At 37.7% G+C, this 21,669-nt stretch overlaps 1 protein-coding gene across 2 annotated transcripts in view; it reads left to right on the top strand.

Annotated features, from left to right (window-relative positions):
• Positions 1 to 13,788, top strand: part of RTN1 (reticulon 1) — a 163,170-nt gene extending 149,382 nt beyond the window's left edge. For both annotated transcript variants that reach the window (XM_039864172.1, XM_039864183.1), the window contains 6 exons: positions 5,087 to 5,294; positions 7,643 to 7,781; positions 9,177 to 9,246; positions 9,769 to 9,815; positions 9,901 to 9,959; positions 12,994 to 13,788. In XM_039864172.1, the coding sequence (XP_039720106.1) occupies positions 5,087 to 5,294; positions 7,643 to 7,781; positions 9,177 to 9,246; positions 9,769 to 9,815; positions 9,901 to 9,959; positions 12,994 to 13,036 (566 nt within the window). In that variant the 3' untranslated portion in view covers positions 13,037 to 13,788. The remainder of the gene's footprint in view (positions 1 to 5,086; positions 5,295 to 7,642; positions 7,782 to 9,176; positions 9,247 to 9,768; positions 9,816 to 9,900; positions 9,960 to 12,993) is intronic.
• The last annotated feature ends 7,881 nt before the right edge of the window (positions 13,789 to 21,669 follow it).

The raw sequence follows: 21,669 nt of genomic DNA, 5'->3' as shown, positions 1-21,669 counted from the left end.
AAAGGCTACTGGGAGTAATTTGTTGCAGTTACAGAGTTGGATTCTAAGGGAACTTTATTCAAATATCTAATTTTTCTGGATCAGATACCATAAACTTCCTACACAAGCTTACATCATTGTAAGCAAAATTAAAATGTAAAAAATTGGCATTTACACAGCAGATTGAGAACACAGAAATTCTCTTCTCTGATCACACTTTATCACTTCCTACCCTTCCCACTGAATCATCAAAGCTTCAGTCCATTTGCTGGCACTCTGACTACACATGGCCATGGCCATTCTCCGAGGTCATCAGACTCCTGTCATTCCCAGCCTGAGCCCATGGTGTTCATTTCAATTCTATCCTCTTGAATCTCCAACTTCTCTAGCCATGCCCCCTGTGCCAGTTCCCAGCCCTGGTTCAGCCCCACTGCCTATTGCTCAGAACACCCAGCCTCAAACCCTGTTGAGTGGATCCATTAAAGACCTTTTACTGTAACGAAATCCTCTTTACTTTCTGGCCGTCCTTTTATCCATTCCTTTTTGAGTCATTACTGTGTTTTTCTAGATCAGTGCTGTCCAATAAAAATATAACAAGACACATAAGTAATTTAAAATTTTCTAATAGCCACATTAAAAATAAAGAGAAACAGTACAATTAATTTGAATAATATATTTTATTTACTCCAACATACCTATTAGCCTAGCAACAAAAAATCAATATAAAAAGCATTAATGAGATGCTCTATATCCTTTTTTGGTATGCCTGAAATCCAATATGTAGTTTATGCTTGTAGCACATCTCAAACGGATCCAGCCACATTTCAAGTTCTCAGTAACAACTTGTGGCTTGTCGCTACTCAATTGAACAACACAGGTCTCAACTATTCCTAATCGCTTCAAGGCTTACCCTGTCCTCAGTCTCTGGAACACCTCAGGACTCATTTTCCAGAGAAGGTTTGTGTAGATCTACCTCCAGCCACTTTATGTTGTTCCCATTCTGCCTCAACACTTATCTGTGGCCACAGCCATACTTTCTCAGAATGTCTCTCCCTCTTTACCCATCCTTTCATTCTCCCTTCTTTGAAAAGAAAGAACTATGACTCATCCCAACCTTTCCCCATCTTCTCTGAGACTTTGCTCAATCAAATATCTCCTTTCCAGAATCCTCACTCCTCTCTTTCCACTAACATTCCCAGGTTTTGTGCAACATGACGGTTAACTAGTTGCTACTCCTTAAACTGCCATTCTATTTACCATCTTCTTTATTACTTTGAACCTCCCACCACCTACTCAACACTTTTCAATATGGCTTCTATCCTCACTGCTGCGAACAGTCTCTGGTAGGTTAGGAGTGACCTTCAGCTCCAAATCCAGTGGTCTTTTCTCAGTTAGCTTTTCCCTTGTTATGTCTTCAGCATTCTGTACCGTAGCCAACTCTTTTCTTCTGGAAAGTTTCTTTCTCCTTGGTTGCCATAACTTACACTATGTGGTACCTTCTGACATCAGACAGGACTCTTTTTATAGCTCCACTTATTCCTTTGAATCTTAAACTGTGGTATCATCCACGGTTGCAAACCTTTGTCTCTCCTCTCTTGGAAGTTTTTTCTACTCTCATGACTTCAGTCATCATTTTCACTCAGAATACACCCAAATGTAAATATTCAGCCCTTTTTACTAGATTTCAGTGCTGTATTTCCAGTTGCCTACTGTACATAATCATCTGAAAATCATTGGAATATGATATTACTGTCCATTTAACTCAAGGCTACTGCAAAAACCCTAGGGAAAAAAATTGAATTTCTAAGCTTTAAAAAAATTAATATGTATTGTGTGTAATTGTCAGCCAATCTCATCACATCAGAACCTAGAGGTTTAAAAACAAGTGTCAGCTTTTTCTCAAATCAGTTAACTCTCGGATTTCCTATTTTTGTCAGTGATACTAATCATTCAGTCACCCAGTTTTGAAATGTTGTTTTCGCCCTTAATTAGCTCTCCCCCCTTTCTCCCACACTAATTAGTCACCATTCTTGTCAACTAATCCTTCATAATATTTCCCTTGATCCACCCCATCTCCTTAAAAAATTGTTCACCACATTCACAAACCAGCCCACATCCTCTTTCATCGATCCCAGTGCTATCCCTTCCTTGAACTGAACTTTTACCGCCTCCAATACAAGATATCCTGGCATTGATGCAGCATTTTTTAAATGAATGTTGAATCTTCCCAGGTAGATTCTTAAAAGCAGGAACAAAATTTTACAATCTCTTCATTCCTGTGCTTACTAGATAAATAGATGACCAATAATTCTTTACTGTTGACAATGACTCATTTTCGCTTAAAGAAAAAATTTCACTTTAAATATCTAACACTGGAAGCAGATTTAAATATAATCAGGTTGCCCAAATTAATTTTGCATGCTTTTGAGGACATTTAACATATAACCATATAATGTGAGAGAGGCAACTGTTTTGGAAAAAGTTTTAAACTTAGGATTTGATCTTGCCTTTCCTATTAACTAGTCAATAGACAAGTTTCTGAACTTTTAACTTTCTCTCTTGTTATATAGTAGTCTCCCTTATGTGTAGGGGATATGTTCCTGGTGTCTGTCATTCTAGAACTGTTTAAACAGGTGTCCAGATATTCAGAAGACTTTTCTAGGGGGTACTATTTTTGATAGATGTTAAGCAATTCGATTAGAGGGGATTCCATTGAAAGTAGCAAATTCTATTTCCTCTTTGTCTTTAAGCTACTTGCAGAGTCTCGCATGCCCTTCACATTTCAGAGGTAGGTCAGTCCACTTTCCCTAGCACTTAGGTGTACCCCTTTTAGCACAAATCATGTTGTCATATAATGTACAGCTGACCCTTGAGCAATGCAGGGCTTAAGGATGCCAACCTCCCAAACAATTGAAAATCCACGAATAACTATTGTGGGCCCTCTGTGTCCATGGATTCCCAACCACAGACGGAAAATACAGTTGACCCTTGAACGACACAGGTTTGAACTGCTTGGGTTTACTTACTCGGATTGGGCTGGGATGAAAAGAGGCTTTGAAGCGGCAGTACTTTTCCTTTGCCCCTGAAATCTGCTTGTAGAGCTGACCCCTCTCAAAAGAGAAAAAGGAAATCATTGTTTCACACCAAAACATGCTTGTGATCTTCTTCTCTATTTCTTATATTGCACACGTGTTATAGAAAAAAATGAACAAATATTTTTCCCAAAGAAATGGCTGACTAGAGTAACCTTGCTGCGTTCCCATCATTGATAGACCTGGTAGTGGTGGTAAGTGGGGAGTAGATAGGGATGGATGACAGATGAGCTTAAAAATAAGTTCTCTTATTTTTCAGCTTCAGATTGCTAGGGTATCCTCAGCCTGTTATAAACAGCCTCCCCACCTTTAAACCCCTAGCCAGCCTGAGGTAAGTCTGCTGTCACGGATCATACTTTGCTCTGCAACATTTCCTAATGTCCCCTCTACAGCATCAGGGTTGTCGTTAGGCTATGGGACCTTTTCATACTGTTCTTTCAGCTAGTTACATACCTGTGTATGATGGAAGCAGCTCCCTCTCTTTTCAACCTGGTCACCTTCATTTTCCTGTGAGCAAAAAGTGGCATCTAATTCTGTAAACCTTCAGGTACCTTCAGGTGCCCCACACATGAAGCTGGCAGTGTAAGTAACTGCCACTTTCATTTGATTGTGAGATGGAAAATTTATGCCTTATTTTCTCTTTCTGGAAATGGACATAACATTCTATAAAAATATGGGTGGACCTTGAGGGCATTGTGTTGAGTGAGATAAGTCAGCTAAAGAAAGACAAATACTGTATAATCTCACTGATGTGTGGAATCTAAAAAAATCCAAACTCATAGAAACAGAGAGTAGAATGTTGATTACCAAGCATTAGGGGTTGAGGGAAATGGAGAGATGTTGGTCAGAGGGCACAAACTTGCAGTTAGTAGATGAATAAATTCTAGAGAGCTAATGCATAGCATAGTGGTTCTAGTCAAAATGCTGCATTATATACTTCAGAGTTGCTAAGAGACTAGATCTTAAATGTTCTCACCACAAAAAAGAAACTATAATTATGTGATGTGATAGAGGTGTTAGCTAATGCTATGGTAGTAATCACATTACAATATACAAATATATCAAATCAGCACATTGTACGCCTTAAACTTATGCAATGTTATATGTCAATTAGATCGCAATTAAAAAAATATTACTTGCCTAATTAGAGAATAAATTTATGTACATTCCTAAGCAAGATTTTCTATGCTTTTTTAATAATCTGGTGACTGGACTATTCAAAATATTTCCATTTTGTATCATATTTGAATACCATGGCTTTCTTCTTTTGAATTTAATTTTTTTCTAAGTTGAAAGAGGGAAGTAACCGAATGATAAATGTGATGTAGATTTTAAAGCCTATGTTTCAGATTTTTAAGTCACAAGATTTAAGTGAACAAATCATGTACAAAGTGATTTAATCTGAATGTCAGCTCCAGGGTTCCTTGAGACATCCCATAACTCTGCAGTTTTGGAGGCAGGCCGTATCTTCAGTCAGATGCCTTTGGCATTGGCTGGGACCTCCCAGGCCCGCTGCCCTGCTTCAGAAGGCACAGTTTCTCCAGAACCTCTCTTTCCTCAGCAGCAGGAACATTTGTGCTACTGGTATACACATCCACAGGCCACCACTGAGACATAAAATTACCAGCAGGGCATCAAGATGCACACAATCCAAAAGAGGAGAACAGGTTCTTCACAGAGTCCTCTGTGTTTTCAGTTTTGTTTCAAAATCACATAATTTGGGCCACTGTGCAAATGGCGAAGCCCATTGAGATATGCTCAAGGAGAGATGGTCGCTGGAGATTCAGCAGCCTTTTCTAATCTATGAATTTATGAACTGTTGTCAGGGATCGAAATGATTCTTCCAAAGCAAAATGGAGTGACAGTAAGTGCCCTGGGCGTAGCCCTGTATCCACTCACTTGCGTGAAGGCCAGTGACAGCCTGCAGCAGCCCTGGCTTTGTGAATGAGCCACAGCAGCTCTCCCAGGGCCCTGCCATTGTTAAGTGGTGTGTGCATTGTGTCTCCTCCCCACAGCTATTGACCTGCTGTACTGGCGAGACATCAAGCAGACTGGGATCGTGTTTGGGAGCTTCCTACTGCTGCTCTTTTCCCTGACCCAGTTCAGCGTCGTGAGCGTCGTGGCCTACTTGGCCCTGGCCGCGCTCTCGGCCACCATCAGTTTCCGCATCTACAAGTCTGTTTTACAAGCTGTGCAGAAAACCGACGAGGGCCACCCTTTCAAGTGAGTCTCCCAGCCAGACCAGCCCTTGCCCAGCCTCTCAAGGGACTCTCCCTCTGCCTCTGTTTCACTCCCGTGCACTTTGGGTTATGTTTCTCTGAGAAAGACGGGCTTCTTATAGTCTCCTTTAGCACCTGCCTTTTAACATCTGGTATTTCTGGTGAGTTTGTAGAACAAACTCGATTATCTCTATTCTAACACTTATTGCTTTGAGTTTTTATATTTTAATTAATACTAATTAAATACTTTATATTTAATATAAATTTAAATAATTTATATAACATAAACATAGTTATATTTAATATTAATATTTTATATTTAATTATCGCGAATAGTAATCATAATCCATGATATGTAAATAATGTTTTATAATTAAAGAGTGTTTCAACAATTAATCCTCCCAACTCTGTGAAAAGGCAGAGCATTCTAATCCCTATTTACAGGTGGAAAAATTGAGGTTCTAAGAAATAAAGTGACTCATCCAAGGTCACATGGCCAGTAAGTAGCACAGAGCCAAGACTAGGGTGTTTGGATTTTTATTTCTATGCTCTTTGGAAGTTAATACCAACGGGGCAAACTTCTGAGAGGTGCAAGGTGCATGAACAGTCTTATAATATTCCTACCTCTGTTCCTTCCATTTTTATAATAGGGAAATCTGACTGGAATGAACACTGAAGAGGAGGACTTTTTTTTTTAAGGCGATATACTTAGAGGATATATGAAATGTGGCAAAGAGGGGTATTAGCACTGCCAGCTGCATGCCACCCACCTCCACCCCGATTTATCTCTTGATTCTAGATTGTGAGCCCGGGTACTTTTGGCACTGACTGTCAGAGTCGCTGCTCACCCGGTGTTGGCCCCAGAGTGCAGGCCGTTCCTGTAACCGAGGGACAGTTCTGCATCCTGGATGAGATATGCAGACGCTGCTGCACAATGGTTTCAGCCTGTCCCAGTAATTCCTTGGGGAAGCCTCAGACCTCCCTGGCTCACCCTCACCAGTCAGCTAAATCAAGGCATCAGGGCACCAAGTCTCTTAAAAGGGGAAAAGATTCCTGTGTTATGGGGACCTGTTGATAAAAGGGAAAAGGCTGCATATAGAAAGACCCTTCCCACCCTCTGGTTCCTGACTTCAGTGTCAAATCCAGTTACATACAGTCTGAGCATTCTTGCCTTTGGGATGTATTTGGCCTTCTTCAATTACAGAGTTAAGGGATCTCGGGGCTATACCTTGGCTCCACAAGTTCCCGTGCCAAAGGTGGGAAGATGGGAGAAGTAGAGACTTGCTTTATCAGGGCGAATACCACACCTACTTAGTGACCCCAGCCTGTGACCAGAGACCACACATTTAGAGTCTTGCCCTAACCCAGCCTCTGCCCTCAACCACAGGGGCAAATTAGCCCAACTACTTTATCTCCCTTTAGGAGACTATTTTAAAATGTAGAACTTCCCTCCTGGTTATTTTGTCACTAAAAGAAATACCTAACTCAGAATATATATTGAATCAAAACATCCTATCTGGACAAATCAGTACTTTTTTATTTTTCTCTAAAGGGGAGAAAAGGCATAACATTTAAACATAAACTCCCTAAACTCAAGCTAAGTGCTGCTTTCCTCTTTTTATCCCAATTCCCAGAGTTAGATAAACACTGTGAGAATTCTAGGTCAGCAGACAACATGGGAGGATGGACCTCTGTGGGAGACATGGCCAAACAGGAGGATGGACTGGTTTTTATACACTCGAGGAGTCTCATTTATCTACTCAAGAATTAAATTTAACTATTCGAACAAATGAAAAATGCAGTTATTGAAATAGCACTCTTAATAGAATCAGTGAACATTTTAATATGGCCCAGCTCACTTTTAGAGCTCTCTAGATAAAATCTGGAAGAACTTTCCAAAATTTAAATATGAAATCTTAAAAGTTTTAGATGATGAATAATAATTGGCAGCTGGGAATTTTAAATATTTCCACTATTTAAAAAGATAATTTGTCCCCACTCAGCCAAGGAGAAATGAGGACTTTCACAGTTACATCGTGGGCTGGAGATTTATAGAGAATTCAGCAAATGAGCTGATTTTGGATTGACTTTTCTCCATTCCTAGCCAGTTGTTCCAGATATCATCTCACACTAGAATGCTATCTTTGGGAGACAGAAGCAGTCACAGCACCCCACTAGGCACCATGATTCTTGTGTTGCCCAGGGCACAGGGCACGTATGGTGCTCTGCAGCCCACCGGCTAGCATAAACCCCCAGGATACCCAGCTGTCATGCTCAGAGTGAAAGAAGGAAAACTTAGCTCTTTCGTGCTTCTCTCTGATGGAGTTCTCTGTGGGGGTGGTTTGTTGACAGGACCTACTTGGAGCTCGAGATCACCCTTTCTCAAGAGCAGATTCAGAAGTACACGGACTGCCTGCAGTTCTATGTGAACAACACACTTAAAGAACTGAGGAGGCTCTTCCTCGTCCAGGACCTGGTGGATTCCTTAAAAGTATGATTGCTTAAGCTGTTCATTTACGGTCTTGAGTTTTGTTTTTTTTTGGTAAAGGTATAATATAACGAACCACCACATAATGGAGAATAAAAAGCAAGTACAAATTACGTTTTAGAGTCAGAAAACTTCTAGCTGTATGGTACCATGGAGCTCATCCAGTCGAATCTCCTCGTTTTACAGATGCTGGAACTGTGGCTCAGAGAGGTTAAGCTACTTCCTGAGGTTGCCCAGTGAGTCACTGATAGAAATGAGATCAAACCCAGGCCACACAGCTTCTAGTTCCATACTTTTTACAACACACCAGGTTGCTTCTCCTTACCATTTAAAATTCTCAGCCAATTTCCTAAAATTAATTTTAAAATAAAACCTAGTTTGGGGAATTTGAAGCACATGTGTGCTTTTTCATTGAAAGACTGCTAATAGTAAAACGTCCAAGAGGCAAAGGACCTCAGCACCTGAGAACACTCAGGTTCCTGATGCTTTCATTGAACTCACAGGGTTTCTTGGAACAAGCTGTTTTGACCACCCTAAGGTTTACATGTAAAATCAAAGTCAATCAATCATGACGCTTCAGGGCCCTGGCAAGGTTGTTGTGAATTCCCAGTGCTTCCAGAGCACTTTGTACACCTTGTACCAGGGGCTGCTGCATAACTGTTAAAGGAAGGGCAGAAGGAAAAGTGAGTGCCATGGCCTTGACCCTCAAGGTACCTTCCTGGAATAACCTCTTGCCAAGTAATGACTAAAGAGAGATACCAGAGAGATTATAATTACTTACCATCAGGCTTAAGGTGACATTTCTATTTATATTTATAATGTAAATACTGTAGGCTAGAGCAGGAGTCAGCACACCTTATCTGTAAAGAGCCATCCAGTAAATATTTTAGGCTTTGTGGGTCACACAATCTCTGTCGCAGCTCCTCGGCTAAGTCATTGTTGCAGGAAAGCAGTGACAGATGATATATAAGTGATTGGCTGTGGCCGTGTGCCAGTAAAACTTTATTTATGAACATTGAAAATTGAATTTCATATCCTTTTCCCATATCATGAAATGTTATTCTTGTTTTGATTTTATTTCACCATTTAAAAATGTAAAATCCATTAACTTGGGGGCCCACACGAAAACAGGTCAAGAGCCACAGTTTGCCAATCCCTGCCCTAGGTGATTATTTTATTGAGTCCCTCGAGTCTTAAAACAAGGAGATCCAAAAGGTTCTGAGAAAAGCAAAGACTGAATCTTCTTTCAGTAATTCCGTGTTCAGCTAAAAGTGCTCCTACATTTCCTATTGACATCATGATAAATTTTGCCTCAAATTCTAATCTAAAAAATGTCAGTGAAATGAGACCCTTACCCATCACAGATTTAGAAGCTGTGACAATCATTTCATTTTTCAGTTTGCAGTCTTGATGTGGCTCCTGACTTACGTTGGCGCTCTCTTCAATGGCCTGACCCTGCTGCTCATGGGTAAGGACAGGCGAGCGTGTTTTGTCTTCCTTCACACACTCCATGAGCATGAAGTTTCCTAAGCTGAGGGTTGTTAGCTTGTATTGATATATTCCTGGGAACACAGGCCAGATATCCCTGAGTGCACAATTCCCTGACCTTAGTTCAGTAAAGAGTATTATAACGAATCACACATGAATAATGAATTTCTTAGTCTGAAGTTTTTTTTTCTTCAACCACAGTTGGCTTCTAATACATATATTTACCAGAGAAGTTATGGACAGAAATCCATTTTCATCTTGGGAGGGCACAGTCTGCCTTTATTCCAGGAATAATTAATATCTGTAAATGGCTTAGCGTTTCTTTATGTTCCTTATGAACTACCTCGTCATCTTTTATCTAGAATGTTAACTATAATAAATAATTCTACATTTAGAATTACATAAACTATATAAACTATAGAACTATATAAACACATATCTATAAGCTTATTCTTAATGATAACTCTCAGAATTTTAATACTATATTTGTTTTTCATCCCAGCTGTGGTTTCAATGTTTACTCTACCTGTAGTGTATGTTAAGCACCAGGTAAGTCCTATGTGCTGTCAAACATTCACATTACATTTTGACCTTGTGACTTTTGGATATGCTCATGACTTCTTCCTTGTCGTAGGCACAGATTGACCAATACCTGGGACTTGTGAGGACTCACATAAATGCTGTTGTGGCAAAGTAAGTTACTTAGTGCAGTTTATAAAACTGCAGGAGAGACTATCTTAAGCAGGCATTTCAGTGCATTAGGTAGTGTAATAAAAAGAATAAAACAATAGGTTGATTTATGATCATTCATTTATTTGGGCCATATTCATGCCTTTCCCACTGATGTTATTTCAGAAAATAAGTATAAATTTTAAAACTCTCAATTAAACAAAACTTTGACTGGTTTATTTCAGCTATCATGATGAATGAGTTTTAGAATGAATGATATTAAGTTCTTTCTGAGGACTGGCTCCTGTTCAAAACCAAAATAGGTTGGGTGGAAGATAGAAGGAAACCTGATTCAGAAAAGTGAAATTAACTTACAAAAGTTTAAATGAAATAAAAACAAGTTAACAAACATTTTCAGTCTTTTAAACAACAAATATCACTGGTTTTAAAACCATTGAAATTACTTTGAAAGCTTTAAAAATTTTTTAAATCTTTAAAACTTTTCTTAGCATTTTAAATTACACCATTTCAACTCAACAAGTGTGTGTGTGTGTGTCCGTTTGCTTATTTAATTAATACTATGGCTTTTTAAACCTGAATCTTTGATAGACTCTACTTTATGGCTACTTTATACATTAGGAGATAAAGATTCTGGTTATAAGTATCCATAGCAAACACGGTCATTAAAATTACCTTTCCTTAATTTTTAAATTAGCGTTTTTAGCTGTGTCTCAGCCTAAAATGATAGTTTTTATGTTGTCTTTATTATTCAAGATTTTGTATTAATCAAAAGCTGACCTAGACTTCACCTACAAATAGATATTGGAAAAGGATTAGTCTTTGTCAATAGGAACACCCTCTAATAATCTTAGAATATTGTGCCTAGACCTAGGTGATGATCAGAATTAAAGGGAAGTATTTTAGACAGCCAAAGATGTATAAAACAAAACAAACAAGAAAAAACAACTACTTTAAATTAAACTTCCTCTGCTATTAGATTTGCATATTGTCAATTATATTTCTCTCCTGAAGTATACAAAGATTTTGTGTTTTACTGTGTACTGTTTATAATCTTCCTCTTAAGTTCATGGTGAATTTGGATCTGTATCTGATCAACATTTCAAAATTCCTGAAGTTATCAGGACCCAGTGCAACCAATACCTAATGAAAATCAACAAATCGAAGATATTTAGTCATTTGTATTAAAAAATGACAGCATGGTATAGTATTAAACTTGGTAGTGCCAAAACCCTAGGAAATCTGTTAAAAATACTAATTTTCAAATTCTTACAATAGACCAATAGAATTAGAATTTCTAGGATTAGGGACGTGGAATCTATATTTTAATGAACTCTGCAGGTGAATTTTTGGCAGTGAAGACTGTATTTGGGAGCTATGGCCAAGAACACCAGAATAGGAGCTTGGAAACTGGAAGATTGAAATTCTAGTCCTAAGTTGTCCAATACTTAGTTTGAGGATCTTGAACAAATCATATCCATGAATTTTTTATTTGGCCAATTGGTTGATTGGTTCCAAAAAGAGACATCCTATTATGTCCCAGGTACTACGTATAATGGGCACAGAGGGTGTATAAATGAGTGAGATGATCCCACCCTAGCTGAGCTCTCAGCCTATGGTTGCAGACAAAAATGAAGAAATAACTATAAGATAATGTAAGATTACAATTCAGTTGTATAAAATATTAAGATCAAAGACATAAGGGAACAACTATTCTTTTACAAGACACTAATCTCATTCTTGAAGGCTCCACCCTCATGCCTTAATTACATTCTAAAGCCCTCACTTCCTAATACCAACGCATTGGGGGTTACATTTCAACATGTGACCTTTAGCGGAGCACACAAGCATTCAGTCTACAGCAGCCTTGAAGGATGAGTAAACATTCATCAGGCGGATGATGAGGGGAAAGACATTGCAAGAAGAATAAATAATATAAGCAGAGGCAGAAGCATGACAAGTTCCAGCACCATCTGACCACTGCCTGCCTTTTAGACCTCCTCTCCCCACTCCTCAAGCACACTGGCCTGGACTCTCCTCTTCCGGAAACACTACGTTTCCTAGATCTTTGCCTGGTGGCCCCTTCCTGTCCGTTGAGCATGTTTCTGAGATCAGTGGATTTAAAGTAGACACAGCCCAACTTCGCTGCTGCTCCCTCACTGCCTAGCACACCTCTTTGTTTTGTTTTCTTTTATAACACTTTTCACCACCTGAACTGCTCTTGTTTGTCTACTCGTTTATTTCTGGCTCCTCAACACCTGTAAGAATGACAGCTCCCTGAGAGCGGGCACCTTCTCCCTTTTGTTCACTGAAGTCCAGCATCTGGAAGGATGCCTGGCGCAGAGGAAGGTCTCAGTAAGAGTCTGCACGATGAGCTCATAAAGCTTTGATCTAATAAAACAAAATGCTTTCTGTATACACTTACCGTAAAATAATGCTGCCATACTGTGAGAATCACAGAATTTTAGGGGCCTTGGAGATATCTAATCCAGAACCACATTTTTAAGATGGATGTTCTACGACCAGGGAAGCTCATTAGCTCATCTGATTCTGTCACACCGCTAACTAGTAAGTAGCACAGCAAGGACTAGGACTCGGTTTATTAATTCCAGTTCTGGGTAGTTTGCCTATGTGGAGGTTAACCATAGGTTCCTTTACCTGGAACCATCCTGTTTGTGCGCCTTGTCCTGGAATAGTAATAGCACCATCTTTGTCTTTCGGAAGTGTCCTAGCTTGAGTGATAAATGGTCACCGAACTGTATCACGGCAAAATCCTGGAATCCTGACATAGATTGACATCTTCATTTACCTAAAAAGTTATAATTTAAGGAATGAGGCTTTCTTGGATCGTTTATTATCTAATTTTCATATTCTTATTGCTGTATAAAAAATGTTTATGGACACTCATAAAAATTATGTATTTTTAAATATTAAGCTATTTGGTCACTTAGCTAATTAAAGCAGCAACACATAATGAAGTCATAAAATAATTTCATTAATAACACTTGTGACTTACTATCTGTTAATATTGTCTTTTTAGGATTCAGGCTAAAATCCCAGGTGCTAAAAGGCACGCTGAGTAAATCGATATCTCATCGGGACTGGAAACAAATAGGAATGTCTGCAGTGGCAACAGCTCTGTTCTTACATGTCACAGCAAATCGATTGTTTCTCCCCCCAGTACCATAATCTTAGAGACAAACTTTAAAACAGCTGTTTTTACGCTGTTCCTGTACTCTTAGGATATTTGAGTCACTTGTGTCAAGCACTAAAGTATAGAGAAAAGTGTATTAGATGTGGTTTTTAATTTTGTGTTATTAAAAAAAAGTGCATGATGGCGAGAGCCTAAGTTATCTTTCCTCCCTCAATGTTCTTCTCTCTGCAATGCTTCTGTAGCTTTTAATGTCCCCTGTGGCTAGGCCTTTCCTGCTGAGTGCACTGATGCAATAGTGGAAATCGCTTTCATGTCCTTGGGTTGCTGGTTGGGTTACTCTTTAATCACAATATATAGAATTGTAGACCAATGTTTTCGTGTTTTTCCAACACATACAGCGTAAAAATAAAAACAGTCGACCGTACTTATGGTAATCAGTTTTGTATAACTTAAAATAATTAAACAAATGAATAAATCCAAAACAAACATGCAGTACTTTTGTTGTGTGGGACTGACGGGCTGATTTACATGTATGGTAACTAAAAAGTACCAGCATGTTAACTTTATTAAAATTTGTATTACTTTCTCTGTAGTTCCTAATGGACTTAATTATGGACTCTGGATATTTGCACTTATGTACTTGATACTGAATGCATAAATAAATGTTACTAAATGTAAAAACTTCTCCCTCTCTTCTCATGGTCTTACCAGAAATTGCAAAAGTTCTACGAGACAAAATCTCCTGAGAACGTGCTGGAAAGGCTGAGACCATGTGCCCACTTTTCTCCTGTCTCCGTGACTGCATGGTCCAACCCCAACCTGGCACATGGCTGCTTTGAGTTATTAACAGAAATCACTGAAGAGTAGTAAAACTGGAAAACACTCTTCATATTATACTGTGTGGTTGATGCAGATATTTTGAATAGTTAAAAAAACCTGAAAGTGATATAAATCCTTCCATAAAATTATCATAATAATATGCAACACAACACTGGCACGAAACAGTTATAATTGTTATGAACTCACTCTTTTGGTAATTATTTATTGAGAATCTACTGTGTACCAAGCAATGCGAATAGGGACGTGAATAGGAGAGACGACAGTTCCTGCCATCACCAAGATAAGTCTTCTGATAATCACTCGCTGCTTTTTGTAAAAGTCCAGTTGCATATTTTATTTCACCGTTCGAGTCAAAAGTCAAGGATGATGAGGTAGAAGTGGCTGAAAGTAGTAACATGGAAAAGAATAAAAGAAGTAGGAGAAAAAGGACTAGTTATATGACAAAAGCTGCCTTTGACCAGCTTTATACATAGGTTCAACAAGCACTTATGGAAAGTATGGGGCAACTGGACTCTGTGTCAACAGCCAAGATGGGGAGATGGGAGATGGCTCCGTGGAAATGCTAACTAAATAAAAGGCAGCATGAAATAAGTGCTGCGACTCAAGACTAGAGCAACAGAGAGATGAAATTTGGTGCTGGGTCCTGATCTGGCTTTTTCCAAGTAGAGAAAGTTCATTCTAGTATGAAAAAAGAACATGAACTAAGGTGCTAAGACATGGAAGTGCATGGCATATGCAGTGAGTAATAAGCTGAACTGGGCTGTAAGGTGCTTGGGGTAGGAAAGGTCATGTCAGGCAAGGGTGAAAAGCTGTGTCCAGACCACACTAGGAATAAACTTGAACTCCAAGCAGTTTGGTCTTTATTCTTTAGATCTCAGAGAGTCACACAAACACAATGAGGGCAACTGATACTGGTAATTAGAAGAATACAGGAGACAATTGTAACGTGACTAACAGTAAACAGGTGACAAATGACTAGGCCTCTACTAAAGTAGCTGCAGTGAGAATAGAAAGGAAATATTGACCTTTCCCGATCTTTTGTATCAGCCTAACATGTCAAGTACCTACTGTGTGCAGAGGAGCAGCTAAGAGAGATGACATGGAGGGAGGTGGGACTGGGGTTGGTGATTAACTGGATGCGGAGTTTCAAGACCAAGACTGACCCTTTAGGTTAGCACCTCCTTAAATATTGCACCCCATGCAGCTCACTTGCCTCACTCTAGCCTCAGCTCTGTTTAAGACTAACTGATCGAGAGAATGCAATACCATTTTTGAGACTTAGAAAGCCCAGAGGAGCTGGTTTGGGGAAGGAAGATAATAAGCTTAGTTTGGTAACTGATATTTTTCTAAAGTTACTACATACAGAAGAGGATTTCTTTTTTTATATTTGTGTTTCCATCTCCAAATATTGATAAAGTTCCTCCTAAATGGCTTTATTGTGTAGAATTAATATTCTTCTACATCTGCATTTGCAGCCTTTTCCTCCCTCCTGTTGGTCCAGAATTCTTTTCATAAGCAGCTGCTCGTTAAGAGAATCTAATGAGGAATTCCATTTGCCAACAGTGGTGAAATAAGTTTCCTGAGGAAACTCCAGCCTTACAAAATGATAGGTATGGACATAGAATTTTACCAAATGGAACGTGGAGCCCATAATATCCTGCTTCTACAGGGAGGTGATATTCGAGATGATATTCGAGATGATAGATAGAATGTGAGGACACAGTGCCCTAACAAAGTGCCAAAATATGGATGACTTAAAACAACAGAAATTAATTCTCTCACAGTTCTGGAGGCTAGAAGTCTGAAATCAAGGTGTCACCAGGGCCATGTTCTCTGATAGCTTTAAGGGAGAGTCCTTCATTACCTCTTCTAGCTTCTGGTGGTTGCCAGCAACCTGTGATATTCCTTGGCTTGTAGATACATCTCTCTAGACACATGGCCATTTTCTTCTGTGTCTCTATACATCGTCTTCCATATGTGTCCAAATTTCCCCATTTTTATAAGGATACCAGTCTTATTGTATTAGGGCCCACCCTAATAACCTTATTTTAATTTGAATGCCTCTGTGAAAGACCTTATTTCCAAATAAGGTCACATTCTGAGGTATGTGGGACTTCAACATACCCTTTCGGGGGGATATAATTAAACCCATAATGCAGTCATGTGCTTTACATTGGCCCTTACATCACTGTGAAGACTTGTCCTCTTGTCAGAGCCCTGACCTATTTCTCCACTTGTTTATCACTGTAAGGAATTACTGCTGAGAAGTGATAGAACAGCTCCTCTCTTATCCAAAATGCACTCGTGGCCAAGCACTGGGCCCTACCTCACTACCATAGGGTTGCAGCAATTGCCACATTGTCTTTAAATAAAGCAGCTCTGAGCACCCAAACTTTAGCACACTTCTGAGAGTAGAGAAGCAGGTGGGGGATGTACAAGAGCCACCACTGGTGTTTTATTATTAGTCAATGTGGTAGTGGTTTAAGAGAGAATAAACAAGTTCTGCTGAGCCAAGCAAAAGGCCTTTTGTCTTCATTCTCTAACCTGCTTCTCTACTATTTTATATTGGCACTATCCTCAGGCTCCTCAATATGATTTTTTCTTTTTAATTTTTTTTTTTTTAGTTTAGTACATTCAATATCATAGAATTAATTTGGCTGGCCACATTTTCTTTGATGAGTAAATTGAGATGAATTATTTTATGTCCTGGGTCACAGTTACCTTTTAAAAGAATTCTGCTGGAATTAGCTCTCTCTGGTTGCTCCCTACTATGCTATAGGAAGCTTTTCAAGTAGAGATGAAAGAACACTAAACAGAAGTACAAGAGTACAAAGTGTGAAACTCCTTAGTAAAGTAGATTTTAAGTCAAAAACTGTCTTTAGAGACAAAGGTCATTATGTAATGATAAAAGGGTCAATTCAACAGGACAATGCAACAATTGTAAATATATATGCACCCAATATCAGAGCACTTAAATATATAAAACAAATCTTAATAAATCTGAAAGGAGAAATCGACAGCAATATAATAATTGTAGACCTCAACAACTACATTCAATAATGGCTAGACCATCCAAACAGAAATATTGATAAGGAAACAATGGACTTGAGCAACAGTATAGACTAAATAGACCTAATAGGCATATACATGACTTTTCACCAACAGTAGAAGAATACACATTCTTCTCAAGGGCACATGAACATTCTCTATGATAGATCACATATTAGGTCACAAAATGAGTCTTAACAAAATTAAGAGGATAGATATTATATATCTTTTCTGAAATGAAACAAGAAATGAGTAAAAGCAAGAAATGGGAAAATTCACAAATATGTGGAAACTAAATAATACACTCTTAAACAACCACTGGGTCAAAGAAGAAATCAAAAGGGAATTTAAAATGTATTTTGTGAAAAATCAAACGAAACACAAATTACCAAAACTTATGGAATGCAGCAAAAGCAGTACTCAGGGAAGTTTAGAGAGGTAAATGCCTACATTAAAAAAGAAGAAAGATGTCAAATAAACAACTTAACTTTATATCTCAAGGAACTAGAAAAGAAGAACAAACTAACCCAAAGTTAGCGGAAGAAAAGAAATAATAAAAATTAGAGCAAAAATGAATCAAATAGAGAGTAGAAAAACAATAGAAGAAAAATCAACAAAACTAAAAGGTTTTTTTTGAAAAAAGTAAACAAAATTGACAAACCCTTAGCTAGACTAAAGAAAAAAGAGAGAAGATTCAAATAAAATCAGAAATGAAAGATGAGACATTATAACAGATGCTTCAGAAATAAAAAGGATCATGTGACACTATTATGAACAATCATATGCAAACTGGATAACCTATAAGAAATGCATAAATTTCTAGAAATGCAACCTACCAAGACTAAATTAAGAAGAAATAGAAAGCTTGAACAGACCAATAACAAATAAGGAGATTGAAGTAGTAATCAAAAACTTCCCCAAAAAGAAAAGCCCAGAACCAGGTGGCTCCACAGATGAATTCTACCAAAACATTCAAAGAAGAATGAATACCAATCCTTCTTAAGTTCTTCCAAAAAACAGAAGTAGAGAGAATATTTCCAAACTCATTTTATGAGGCTAGCATTATCCTGATACCAAAGCCAGATAAATACACCATAAGAAAAGAAAACTATAGGCCAATATATCTGATGAACATAGATGCAAAAATCCTCAATAAAATCTAGCAAACTGAATTCAACAACATCATCAAAAAGGTTATACGCTATGACCAAGTGAGATTTATCCCTAGGATACAAGTTTGGTTTAACATATACAAATCAACTAATGCGATACACCATGTTAAAATCACATGATCCTTTTAGATGCAGAAAAAGCATTTGACAGAGATCAACACACATTCATGAGAAAAACTCTCAATAAAATATATATAAATGGAAATTTCATCAACGTAATAAAGGCCAGTTATGAAAAGCCCATAGCTAACATCATAATCATTGAAGAAAAACTGAAAGCTTTTCCTGTAAGATCTGGTGCAAGACAAAGATGCCCACTCTTGCCATTTTTATTCAACGTAATACTGGAATTACTAGCAAAAGCAGTCAGACAAGAAAATAAGTAAAAGGCATCCAAATCAGAAAGGAAGAAGAAAATTATCTTTGTTTGCAAATGACATTATCCTATATGTAGAAAACCCTAAAGATCACACATACATATACACAACTGTAAAATAAAGTAAAGTTGCAGGATACAAAATCAACATACAAAAGTTGCATTTCTTTATACCAACATTGATCTACCTAAAAAAGAAATCAGGAAAACAATCCCATTTACAATAGCATCAAAAAGAATAAAATACCTAAGAATAAATTTACCAAAACAGAAGATCTGTACACTAAAAACTATGACATTGATGAAAGAAATTGAAGAAGACACAAATAAACAGAAAGATAATTTATGTTCATGAATTAGGAGTTAATATTGTTAAAATGTTTATATTACCCAAAGTAAAATACAATCTCTACCAAAATTCTAATGGCATTTTTCACAGAAATAGAAAAAGCGATTCTAAAATTTGTGTGGAACCACAAAAGACCCTGAATAGTCAAAGCAATCCAGAGAAAGAAAAACAGAGTTGGAGGCATCACACTTCCTTATTTCAAATCCTGTTACAGAGCTACAGTAATTAAAATAGTATCGTACTGGCATGTAAACAGACACATAGACAAAATGAAACAGAATAGAAAACCCAGAAATAAACTCAAGCATGTATAGTCTATTAATTTTTGACCAGTGCACCAAGAATTCACAATGGGAAAAATGATAGACTCTTCAATAAATAGTGCTGGGAAAACTGGATATCCACATACAAAAGAATGAAATCGGACCCTTTATCTTATATCTTATACAAAAATCAACTCTAAATAGATTAAGGACTTAAACATAAGACCTCAAACTGTAAAACTCCTAGGAGAAAACACAGGAAAAATCTTGACATCGGCCTTGCCAATAATTTTTTGGATACGACAACAAAAGTTCAGGTAACAAAATAAAAATAAACAAGTATGACTACAGCAAATTAAAAGCTTCTGCACAAAAGGAAAGGCAACCTATGAATTGGTAAAAAATATTTCTCCCAATTCTCCTAATGGCGATGCTCACCTTACCCCTGCACTGGGCAGAGCTCACAACACAAGGGAACAGAGCAGGGGTAAGTTTGGGGACAGGCCAGGATGACAAGGAGAGAGGAGCCTAGGCCAGCCTTTCTCAGTGCCCTCTCTAATATCACTGAACCCAGAGAAAGTAGCATTATGTGGAGTGGGCCTCCTGATAGAACTGAAGCTTTCAGAGGGCGGAGGCAGCCAGCCCTCCAAGATGGTCAGGGAGAAAACCCAGCTATTAATAATCTTCTCACTGTTCTCTTAACTATCACAGAAAATTATTTCAGGTCTATATTCAAAAAGTTACTTTGAAAATTAAAAATTAAATGTTCCACTGGGCATATAAGTCACGAACTTCTAGTTTATCTGTATTTTCTTTCTGATACTCACTTATTAATCGTTCAGTACAAAATAGAACCTCAGTATGTAAATTCTTATAAGGACAAATTACCCAATGAATATGATGCATCTAGTCTGAGATAACTATAAATTGAAATAGGCAATATTGTAATTTTTCATGTCAGTCATCAAAATACCCAGAAATTCTATAGCACTAGCTCTGTTCAATAAATCTGCTTATTAAGCACTCTAAAATTAGAAGGGAGTCTACCACTCTATAATCTCTTGGTGGCAAATTAATCCAGCATCCTTTTTGCTTGACAGAACATAGCTCATGTCTTTTCTTTGCTTCTCCTAAGTGGGAGAGAATACCCAGATGCTTGCTACCACAAAATAAATTTCCAACAGAATAAATGGAGCTTTCTTCAGGGACTTTATTATACTCTGTTAACTTATTTTCATGAACCCATTCCAATGCCAGGTTTATAGTAGAATCTTTACTATAAAGATAAATCTTCACTGGGATGAATAGTACTAAACCAAGAATATTCTTTCCTGGCCTTATAGAGTTTCTTCCTAGATAAAGTACATTTACTTTTTTTCCTTTTCACAAAAATTTACTTTGTTTTAAATTTTGTCCTTTAATTCCCAAATTGGTTATTATATTAAATGAATTTAGCCAATAGACTATTACATTAGCTACTTGATTTCTTAGTTAATAAATTACATTAAGCCAATTACCTTAAGGCTATTAAAATGAAACTTCTTAGCAATAATATAGCATCACTGAGCCAGACACTATGTTGGGCTCTTTACAAACATTTCTAATCCTTAGAATGTCAAAAAAACAAAAAACAAAAAACAAACAAACAAAAAACACCATGATTAATGTCTTTATTTCTATTGTCCAAGTGAGAAAATTAGTTACTTACACAACTAGTAAGTAAGGACTTGGAACCTTGTTTGTCTGATCTGAGGCCTGGGCTTTTTCCGCCGAGCCATCCTGCCTTTCCTCTGTTTCTTTGCCCTTCTTACAAACTAGCTCAGAGCAATACTGCCTCAGCAAGGCTATTTGGTTGCTAGGAAAGAAACCCACTAATGAAAATTAACCATAAATTGGCATTTATTGGAAGAACCGGAGGAGTCCAAGGATTTCACTGCAGGAGATTGAGTATTTTTCCAAACACCATTTTTCTGCTTTGGCCTTTGTGGTTAAAGACGGAAGTGCTTAAATTCAGCCATTTCCTAACAACCCTGCCATGAATAGAAGCAGAAAAGACAGTGCGCAAATCTTGAAGAGCTCTAAATCCTGGCTTAATTTCATATATCCATACATCCTGAATCAGAGCACACTTCTATATAGCAACAGGAAAAGAAACAGTTGGAGCCATGTAACATTTTTTCAGCCGTGGAAGCTCATTCATCTGGCAAAGCCAAGAACGGATTAATTTTGAAATCACAGTTAAATAAGTTACCATTTTTAAAATAATAAGTAATGATTCTGGTATCATAAAATTCACTCAGAACCAAACTTTAACTATACCCAATTTAATCTGGAGTTTCAAAATGTCCTTTAGGGTCTCATAATAGTAATGATTAGTAAGGCCATTGTGAATGTCAGTTCTTGCCACACCAGCCTAGACATAAGAACAGTGTGAGCGCCTGAGAAAGTTGCCTTTTTCCTCTAGTATTTTTCTTTTTCTAATAAAGCCTGAATTGCAGACAATTTTGAGCTCTA

Source organism: Pteropus medius, unplaced genomic scaffold (genome assembly GCF_902729225.1).
Source record: "Pteropus medius unplaced genomic scaffold, Ma_sr-lr_union100, whole genome shotgun sequence".
Classification (NCBI taxonomy): domain Eukaryota; kingdom Metazoa; phylum Chordata; class Mammalia; order Chiroptera; family Pteropodidae; genus Pteropus; species Pteropus medius.
This window is presented reverse-complemented; position numbering and strand designations above follow the sequence as displayed.